Consider the following 10,580-nt stretch of genomic DNA (forward strand, 5'->3'; position numbering starts at 1 on the left):
TTGTCACTACATTGAATGGCTATTGCAGAAATAAATGTCACTCATGAATAATATCAAATTTGGGGTTCGATTTCATGAAAATATTAAGGATATTGGATATTTGTGTACTTGTTCTCTCACACTACAGTTTATTGAGCTCCAGCCTAATGATGGCTTCGGCACTCTGCTCCCACAAGAGACCCTGGAGATAGATCTGATTTTCAGTGCAAACAAGGCCAAAGAGTACAATTTCCAGCTCAGCTGCAAATCAGGAATTAACAGGTTATTTTTTTATCTTCAATTGTGTGTACTTTTAATGGATTTGTTGATTTATAAGAGCAATATATCCCTGATTGTTATCATGGTATTGGGGTCAATCATTTCTCAATCTTTATTTGTCTATAGAGATTTCCCTCTGTCATGCCGAGCGGTGGGTGTCCGTCCTCCACTGCAGCTCTCCCATTCTCTGGTTCAGTTTGGGGCCACGGCAGTAGGTGACCACTCCACTGCCATACTTTACCTGATCAACCATCAAACCAACCATAACCAGTCCAAACAGCCAATCCCTCCAGCGGTCAAGGAGGCCAGGGCTCCTGTAGCACCCAGGCTGTTCTCCTTCACCCTACCTGAGGATTCAGACATCAGCATCTCTCCTTCAGCGGGCGGCCTGCTGCCTGGAGAGGTGGAGTAGCACACCTCTTATTGTTACAGTGATATTAAAGGGCACTGCACAGTTTTTACACATAAGCTGCAGATTCTTGTGATTACCCCAAGTATTGCACTTTCATGTTTGAAAGTACAATACTCAGTTGCTGGAATGCCCCTTTAACATGGACTGTTCAGCCCTAGCCTTTTTTTAAGAACTATCCGGGCAACTAAAGAATAGTTCAGCCCTAATAACAATTCAAACCCGTCCTCACTACCCGCTGTTTTAGTAATACGGTGAAGTTGTGTTTCTTATTTTACCCATGGCCAAAAACTAAATTTAACATTGTCACAAAATCAGTCTAAACTCTCAACTAATAAAAAATAGGTTGAGTTGAGTTTGGGAAGATAAGCTTTCATTTTGCTCTGTAAAGAAAATAAACCTGGGACTAGCAAAACAAATTGTTACTTTGAATGACAATTTTTAACAAAGACGATGATCACAAAGCAAACGGATCACAGAGGAAACCTTCAGTTCTGATCAGAACAGTTCTACACAACTACAGCGAGACAAACAGCCATCACAGCTGCCATTGGCTCACAACAGATCCCTCCACAGTGTAATGATGCACTCTACTGGACATCTGAAGGATGTGAACAAGTGCTTTTTGTTTTTGCACAGTCAATGCTGCAATATCAATTACAGAAGATGCAAAAGGAAAATATTCTTAATGTTCATTTTGATTTCTGTGGATGCAGCACCATTTCAAAGTATAGGTGTTTTGAAAGACATTGTAGTTCATTGTTGCGGGTTGTGACAGTTGAATTAGAAAACCTATTTTCTCTCAGTTTACAGTGGAAAACTTTCCTCAGGGCTCTGCTTATAGAAACATTTAAAATTCGTAAGAGAGGCCCAATGGGAGATTCCAAGGAATTTTCATCAATTGGAAAATGTGGCTTATCGTCCACGCTAGAGAATCCCCCATAATATTAATAATACAAGACTTAATAATAAGCAGTGTTACTGATTGATCCTCTGAATCTGAGAGATTCCTGACATGATGCCATCTCTCCTCTCACATAGAGATGTCTGGTCCAAGTGACGTTCAGACCCCGACTGTTTGACCAAGACATCAAAGAGGAGGCGCTGCGTCTCCTCCAGCGAGCCAAGTTGCTTGCTGAGAAGGAGCTGGAGAGGAGCAGACACGCTGAACAGGAGGTACGACTATACGACTATACACACACCTGCTCCGGTCACCTCCTGCTGGCGTGAGGGTCAGCCTGTGCTGCCGCAGGGGCTTTAAATGTGAATTCATCCTCATCAGCTTACTGATTTAAAAAGAAAAAGACTATCATGAACATGCTTGTGTTTATACAGAATGTAGATGCTACATTTGTCTAACCTATGAACCCATCAATCAACTTTATGTGTGTGTTTTGAGACTAAAAACGAGGTCCCAGTGGAAACCGGGAAAGGGAAGAAGGCGTCTGTCATTCCAAAGAGCAGCCAGGTGCCTGATGGCCCAAAGACAGAACAACTAACTGAATCTCCAGATCCTGCCGACATACAGCCAGGGTAAGAGGTTTTGTTTTTCAGCAAAGACAGGATTTTTTTCCCTTGATGTCTTCAATGTTGTTGCACAAATTACTTTGAAAAACATGTCCAGTTTGCTGAACTGAAATGTCAGTGAAGCAAATATTCATTCATAAATATTCTATAACCAAATATCAAACAGTTGTACTGCAAAAATAAATTAAATTATTCCCTAGTAGACATCTTTCACATTCTGCCTGAAAGCCTCTTTATATAGGAAAGTAGGCGCACCCCAATTAATAACTTGGAAAATAGCCCTGAAATAAGAAAAATACAAAGCATTCGCTTAAACATTCCCTCTTCTTCTGGTGCTCTAATGATTTCATCAGTATTCACATTTATTTTTCATTTCCTGCGATCACACCATTCATACTGAGCTGTAAAAGTTTGAGGAAAAGGGTTTCATTGTGCTAACAGCGAGGAGATGCTGTTGATTTGTTCGTTGAGTCAAGTCTTTTTTTTTTTCTTTCAAGGCCAGAGCAGTATGAGGAGGCCAGGGCGTCTCTGCTGAACTCCTTCACTCGTCGCTACAGGCAGTGCACCGTTCCCTGCTTTGTGTCGGATGGCGGCCCTCCAGAGGATGACCCACAGGCCCAGCCGGCATGGAGGTAGCACACTGTAGGCCCTGTCATGTCACATTGTGACACCGTTCTTTTAAAAAACTGCCTCCCCTTCCAGACCTTTTTTAACCGCAGATTTTGATTCATGCAGAAAATAAGGTCTGCGTTCGATATGAGTAACATATGTCATTCCAGATCAACCGACAATAAGGCAACACTCACCTACAGACCCAATAAAGGTGTCAATTTGTGCATTAAATAAAAATATTTAGTTTAAAAATACGAATAAACTTGTTTCCCAAAAATTTAAATTATTTCTTTAAGGCCCTTAGCAGTTTAGTTGATATTATGTTTTAGTGGTGCACATTCAAAAATGTGGAATAAACTTGGATCTCCCAGTGGCCTGAGGGTCTGGGTGTCCATTAAATAATGTATTCACAATCTCAATTGTGTCTCTGGCGCTGCATTGCATTTCAAGCTTTTTTCTTATAGTGAATAATGTGTGGGATTGTGCATGAAATGATCTTGTTGTTTGCTACATAGTTTATTTTCTTCCTTAAACGAATGGCCAAGATATCTGCTATAGTGGAAACATCCAGGCTGCCTGGAAAAAAATCTCATCACTTTAACGCTATGTGTATGGAGCACAGTACTGAAAACCCAGTAAATAGAAGGACTGGCCATTTAGCATTAGCCGTGACAGCAACCATGATTGAAGAGAACTCGAGGAACTCACAGATTAAAACTGGATTTTACCTATCCAGAGAGGGTAAGAGTGTATCTGCACCCTTCCAAGTGACCAATGGGGTTTGACAAGGTTGAAAAATGTCCCCTGTTCTTTACAATCTGTACAAATATGATTTATATAAAAGCTAAGAGTTTAAGACTGGATTTTTGGTGGGGGATAGTCTTATTTCCCAGCTGATGACTTAGTGGTCCTGTCTCCTTATCGGGCTGGTTTACAGCAACTGCTCAGAGTCTGCTCAAGCTGTGATATGCAGTATGACATTTAACAATCAACTCCAAAAGGAGTGTTCCAATGATTGCTAAAAAATTGCAGAAAATCAGAAGCTACATTTTCCTTTTGTTTTTTGTGTCAAATCAAGCGCTAAATGTGGTGAACAAGGTAAGATATTTGGGTCACATCATCAGGAATGATCTAGGTGATGATGACGATGTGCAGCTCCAGTGTTGCTAAATTTATGCACAAGCCATTATTCTGGCAAGTACATTTCATATTTGAACAGCTTTCTTACTTTCTTTTCTTACTATTCAGCCTAGTTGCGATGCAACTATAGTAAAGCAAAAATGAAAAAAGCTTCAGGTGGCATTTATGATGAATGACGCATTCAGCCTCGTAATGTTTCCACCTTTCATGGCGTGTTGAGCAGCTTTATGTAAAAATGTAAACGTCAAAAAGTGTAATCATAATGACCTAAACTGAACTGACACAGGGTTTTCCAATATAGATTACAATAATCTTTACTAAGCCTAAATGATACATTGCATGTGACGCTATGGTGCAGGTTAACACAACAGTTGTGGAAAGCGTGCTAAGGGTCTCTATTGCATGTATTGCAGTTACAGAGAAAAAAAAGATTGCAATCCAATCTTGTTGTCCGTCCCTTCTGTCTCTTTCTTCTATTCATAACGTCTGGTTTTATCGTGTGACTGTTGTAGAAAAAGCCTTCTGGAAAAAGATAGAAACACCTCTGGTTTAAATCTTAGCAGTTCAAAAGAAGCACATATCCTGAGGCTGTTCAACTTGTGAATGGTAAACATTCTTGTTTGAACTATGAGCTAACCAAAGCTAACAACGTTTGTTGAAATGACATTAAAATGAACTCTGTTTTATGCTCAAGGATACGAATCTACGTATTGTTAAGAAAACAAAGAATGGGAGTTATGCATACTCCTTGTTTCATATCTTCATGTTCAATATCTCCACAGTCCCTTCAATACTCTGTACTTGAAGCTGCAGTGTCCGGCTGTACAGCCTCCTCTGGTGGTCGTATCCAACAATGGAAACAATATCATAGACTTCCATCGGGTGGCAGTGGGTGAGTGATTGAGAAAGTTTACCTTGCTGGATTATTCTTCCCATACTGTTAATGTTCAGTTGTTCATCCAGCATACATACTTTTTTTGGTACTTATTAATTGTCTTTTATTTATGTCTTTTGTCTTTAGGAGAAAAAGTGATCAAGAGGTTTACAGTTCAGAACATTTCGAGGGAAACTTTGGATGTATCCTGGCTTAAACTAAAATCAAAACACAAAGTCTTTAATATTACTAGAAAGCTGAGAGTCACGTTGTGAACTGCAAATGCAACATTGTTGATTCTTACAAACTCCCACTTGATATCTGTAGAAATGTTAAACATACTTCATGAAAAACTGACGCATATCTCTTAAAGGGACAGTTTGCCTCAAAATCTGAAATACATATTTTTCCTCTTACCTCTGGAAAAAGGCATTGCTGTTGAGTTTTTCAAATGTAATTTTTTTGGACACTTTGAGCACCACATGCCGAGTGCCATATAGTGCCAATATATCCAAGAGAAGACAGACATCTATACAGCCAATATCTCCAACACTCACACCAAAACAATCTAGATGATAAATAGCACTACAGGTAAGACGAAAAATATGTTATATATATTTGATTTTGGGTTGAACTGTCCCTTTAATCTTAAATTAAATAAAATAATTTAATTTTTTTTCATTTTTAAACCTTCGGGAGCAGACAATAGAGAAAAAAGGTTGTGAGGAGAGAGAGGGATGGGAAATTACATGCAACAAGTGTATCTTGTCAAATGCAACCTTGGGCAGCGTTCATGGCCAAGGCTGTTAAACCCTCAGCCACAGTTTTTCTATCTGCACTCCTGTAAGCATTGCTAAAGAACACTGATGTGTAGTGTATTTTCCACGTGTAATACGTCTAATCTTAAATTGCCACTAATACTTTAGTATGATGCAGATACTACTGCTACTACTACTACAGACAATAATATGATCAACTGTTCACCACTGCTTTTCTTTGACCGTTTCCAAGCTGAGGTCATCGGTGCTGGATCTACATGGTCCTTTTTCCCTTTTGAATGCTCTCAGATGCATCAGACCTGGAGAAAAACACACTCTGGTTCTGGCCTTCAGTCCGTCTCTGGAGAAAAAGGTCGGTAGAATTTACAATGAAGCACTGCTTTTTGCTCGAGAGCGTGTCACACTTTTTCCAACTTTTGAATGATAAGTCCTCTCCAGATTTAGTCATTGAGCCTCTCCATTTTCAAAGATTATTTAGTGACATTACAAATATTGCGCAAAACTTTACCCACTCTCTACTGTTCTCTAGTGCCGTGAGATTCTGGAGTTGTGTAGCCAGAAGATGTCCCTGGAGATGACTCTGTGTGGGGAGGGTGTGGTCCCTGCTGTCACCTCCTCCCACCCTGGAGGTATCCTTGACTTTGGCTATGTGTTGGAGAAGGAGAGCACCACGCACGTCATGAAGGTCAGTCAACAGTCGTCTAAAGGAAAAGGGAAGAGAAGAAGTATGAGACCAAGATGACATCTTGTTGGTTTTGGAAGATATTCTCCTGAATCATGTCTGATTCAGGTCCATTCTTAAAACAGTCAAAATCAGACGTGGATTGCTGTTTATATGCACGGATTACCTTGAAGTTTGCAGTGTTGAAACTGACATTAAGTCCTGTTTTGCCTGCAGCTGCAGAACAGCTCAGCGGTGGCCGTGGGTTTTAGGGTGCTGCTGGCCAGCCTCTCTCCCTCAAGGCTTCAGGGTGGAGCTGATAGTGTGGCCTTCCTGCTGGGGACTCACACAGACTCTCAGGTCCAGCCTACTGTGGGTAAGAGGAAGCTAACACTGCAATGTATCAGCAGGGAACCTGAAAACTTTAACTGCCAGAGATCTAAAACAACAAAAAGTTTCAATTTCTAACACCAAGCATCATAACATACAGGTGGTAAGGACAAACTTGAATATTTGAGAGCAGAAACAACAAATGCAAACAACTCCAGGACACATAGTCTCACTTAGAGACACATTATCAGATATATTTAACTTTTTTTTGTGATTCTAATCAATGTCTCCTTGGTTTTAGCAATCAAGTCTTTATACTGTTCAACCAGAGCATCACAGCTTTTATGGAAAAACTTGTCTTTTGTATCCGTATAGGAACCCAGAACTACAGTGGGTTGAGTGTGTTCAGTGCGGTGCCAGTAGAGGGCAGCATTGCTCCAGGACAGAGCCTGGACATCACTGTCACCTTTCAGCCTGACCACCCGTCCGTCAACTATTCTGACAGACTAACCATAGAGCTCATGAATAAGGTCAGCACAACGCCACACGCACACAGAACAGAACGCTCGACTTGACCTTGGTCTTAATCAGTGGTTTAAAAGCATCACAAGGTCCAGGAAATATGCCGCCCCTCAAATGTACTTGTTGCAACATGTATGTCCTCTAATCATTCTGGTTTTCATGATGAAACAACCTTAACCCTGTGCCATTTCTGTCTCTCAGAGTGAAGTGTGTGTGGTGGATCTGAAGGGTGCAGCTTCTTCAAACAACATGTATCTGATTGGAGGAGACCTGCTGACGGTGCCCGTTGAATCCCTCCTCCCTCCACTGATAACTAGTCAGCCTCACCTCACAGGTATTCAGGCCTCGGCCTTCATCTCTTCCTCAGGGTTATCCACTTCTGGTTTAATGGACATGATCATTGCAGGAGGGATAAATATTATCTACGGAAATTATCCATGGAAAGGGATTCAAGTTCAAGCATATTCTAGAAGAAATGCATGCTTTTAGAGAAAATAAAGATACTGACACTATGAATATGATTAATAATTGCATAGTTTATGCCAGCAGGGGCAGGGTATGTGTTGTAGTAATTTATACTAATCATAGGATGCTGACAGCCCATGTGCTTGTCACCAGCATTCAAAACATATTTCACCACAAGATCCAAATTAAGCACATCTCCTAGACAAGGTTACTGTTAGTTTCACTAAATCAAAGCAGTGTTTTGTGTTAAAATAACATCGGCAGTCAGAATTGGAAATTGACACCCAACAAAAGATGTTGCTGTGTATTTTTCCTATCTTTCTGAGCAGCCATTGGTTTTACAATAATTCCCATAAAGTGTTCAAATCTATCAGCAGACTCTTGAAACATGCTTGAATTGTGGAAGCTAATATACTGAACATTTGTTTTGGACTACTGTATAACTGCCCTTTTAAAGTTGAGATTCATTTTAAAAGGTTGCAAAACAGAAACCTAAAAATGTGTAGCATGCATTTCAAACATTCAGCAAGTTCTACAAACAGATTTATAGTTGGATTTGTTTAAAGAAATACATTAAATAAATGAATGAAAGCAAAAGGATGTCTTTAACACAGCTAAATGCTAACACTAGCATGCTAACATTTGTAAATTAGCACTAAACACAAAGTACAGCTGAGGCTGATGGGATGTCATTTGTTTTTTAAGTATTTAGAGCAAAGTATTGGACAAATGAAGCGTTTGACCTAATGATGGTGTTGTTATGGAGTGAGGGACCATGAATATCTGTCAGTTCATACAATCTCCATCCTATAGACATGTTTCAGTCCAGACCAACGTGGTGACAATGCCATTCCCAGAGCCATGCCACCAGCATTGGTAGCATGCATTCAGATGTCTTAATCAGTACCATTACATTTTGCACAATGAGCTGGTTTGAAAATGAATCGTACCAGCAGACTCCATTGACTCTGGCACGGTGGACATTAAAGTGAAGTCAGTAGTATTTTGTAAACGGTCCTCTCTATCGAGCAGAGTCAGAGCCGATGGAAAAGCCCACCAACCCTGTGCTGGTGACCCTGCGGGCCAGCTACAGCGCAGGAGTCATCACACCTGCAGTGAGGGAGCTGCAGGTGGGCTGCATCCGCTCCACACAGCCCATTAAGAAGGTACTGTGATGTCATCGGGTATGGATACTGCCAAATGTTTCATCAGGCATACTGCGATTGCATAATAAGAAAGTTAATAAGCTACTCGAGGCAGGGACTCACTTAGAATCATCATACTAACATCGTGAATTCAATATCATTATTATTATGTTTATGAATATATTCAATTTCCAGATACTCTGTAAAGGATTCAGAACCCCTGTGTGGTATTGTATTATGCTGTCAATATGACAATCGATCCGACTCTAATAACTAAAAACCAAAAAGTATTATAAATTACTTAAAAGCATGTCGCCTTTTAATGCTGCTACTATGTTTTTCCACCTTTTGCCAGCAAAAAATTGCATAATTAAACAGACAAAGCATAATTATTAATAGATTATAAAGTGAAAAGTATTGAGGCATAAATATGCAGATGCAATATCTAATATCTGTTTGTACTCCAAACCTTGTTTTAATGTAAAGGATTGCTGGAGAAAATAAGACCAAATGAATCGATTTTGGTCTTGAATGTCAGTTTGGACAAATCTTCTTTTCTCTGTTTTTCCCCAGAGCGGTGAGTTTCGCTGGGATAACGTTGCACCTCTGCAGCCGCTCGGCTTCAGTGTGGAGCCCAGCGAAGGCCCCGTGGAGACCGGCCACAAACGCACCATCACTGTCACATGGACCCCCCGCACTGGATACAAGGTGAAGATGGTTTAATAACTGTTACTGAATGGGGGGAAATCAACCTTTACCAAGAAGGGTGCATATAAATGTTTGCATAAATATGTATCATTTAAAGATGTCCATAACATGCAAAATTCAAAAGGAATTGTGGCCATTGACAGTGTAAAGAATAAAGGAGTCACTGGCTCATTGTAAGTGTTTTAGTATTATGATTTTTTAAAATCTGTTTCAACTTTTCTCAGCCTTTTGCACCCTGAAAAGAATTGAATCACTGTTCATTTTAGTATAGAAATTGAATTTTAAGGTCATACATAATGAGTTATATCAGTTCCTTTTATAGCAATACCACCATCTAACCTCCTTTGTTGTGTGTGTGTGTGTGTGTGTGTGTGTGTGTGTGTGTGTGTGTGTGTGTGTGTGTGTGTGTGTGTGTGTGTGTGTGTGTGTGTGTGTGTGTGTGTGTGTGTGTGTGTGTGTGTGTGTTTTCAGCCCTATGAGGTAGTGCAGACATGTTTACCTCTTACCTTGAAGGGGGATGAGACGAATGTGTACAGAGTCACCCTGATGGCTACGGTCTCCTCCACTGCTGACTGACCTCTACGCTGTCTGGATGCCGGCCAATGTGACATCTGCTCAAACACACACACACTGAAACAAAACACATAGACATGTGATATACTGTACATTTATTTGGCTAACATTCACTAACAAATTGATCGTTTATGAATTAAATCTAATCATTAAAGGTGGAATTAATGCAAGAATTGTTGGAATATCTGATTTGAACCTTTATACTCTACAGTGACTGTTCCATGAGCCCCGAGTTAAGTTATGTTAGCAGCCCATGCATCTGGCTGTGGGACTTAATTCCACCACCAGGGGGCATATATAATGCTGTGTTATATCATGGCTGAGGGTGTGTCAGCTGATGTAAGCCAGCAGATGTACACAGTAGGCTTCATACTGTAGCACTGTTGGCACTATGTCCATAAAGTGGAACAAGGCAGGGGTCACAATGAGGCCAAAAAAAGGAACAGTCTGTAAAATATGGCACAGAATTTGCAAATATGATATAGATATATGATGGTTATCCTTAGTTTGGTATAACGTCTTCTTGTATACATGTTAAGCCTATTGATCAGGCATAGAAACACATATTGGTTAAGCA

At 40.3% G+C, this 10,580-nt stretch overlaps 1 protein-coding gene across 1 annotated transcript in view; it reads left to right on the forward strand.

Moving 5' to 3' along the window:
* The window catches only part of cfap74 (cilia and flagella associated protein 74), a 49,551-nt gene extending 38,971 nt beyond the window's left edge, over positions 1–10,580 (forward strand). Inside the window, exons 25-39 of the mRNA XM_054609803.1 lie at positions 128–261; positions 385–661; positions 1,709–1,843; positions 2,067–2,200; positions 2,692–2,826; positions 4,729–4,838; positions 4,968–5,023; positions 5,832–5,951; positions 6,129–6,284; positions 6,498–6,636; positions 6,966–7,120; positions 7,314–7,446; positions 8,607–8,743; positions 9,296–9,430; positions 9,902–10,580. Coding sequence (XP_054465778.1) covers positions 128–261; positions 385–661; positions 1,709–1,843; positions 2,067–2,200; positions 2,692–2,826; positions 4,729–4,838; positions 4,968–5,023; positions 5,832–5,951; positions 6,129–6,284; positions 6,498–6,636; positions 6,966–7,120; positions 7,314–7,446; positions 8,607–8,743; positions 9,296–9,430; positions 9,902–10,006 — 2,061 coding nt within the window. The 3' untranslated portion in view covers positions 10,007–10,580. The remainder of the gene's footprint in view (positions 1–127; positions 262–384; positions 662–1,708; positions 1,844–2,066; positions 2,201–2,691; positions 2,827–4,728; positions 4,839–4,967; positions 5,024–5,831; positions 5,952–6,128; positions 6,285–6,497; positions 6,637–6,965; positions 7,121–7,313; positions 7,447–8,606; positions 8,744–9,295; positions 9,431–9,901) is intronic.

The sequence above is a fragment of the Anoplopoma fimbria genome, chromosome 12 (assembly GCF_027596085.1).
Source record: "Anoplopoma fimbria isolate UVic2021 breed Golden Eagle Sablefish chromosome 12, Afim_UVic_2022, whole genome shotgun sequence".
Taxonomy (NCBI): domain Eukaryota; kingdom Metazoa; phylum Chordata; class Actinopteri; order Perciformes; family Anoplopomatidae; genus Anoplopoma; species Anoplopoma fimbria.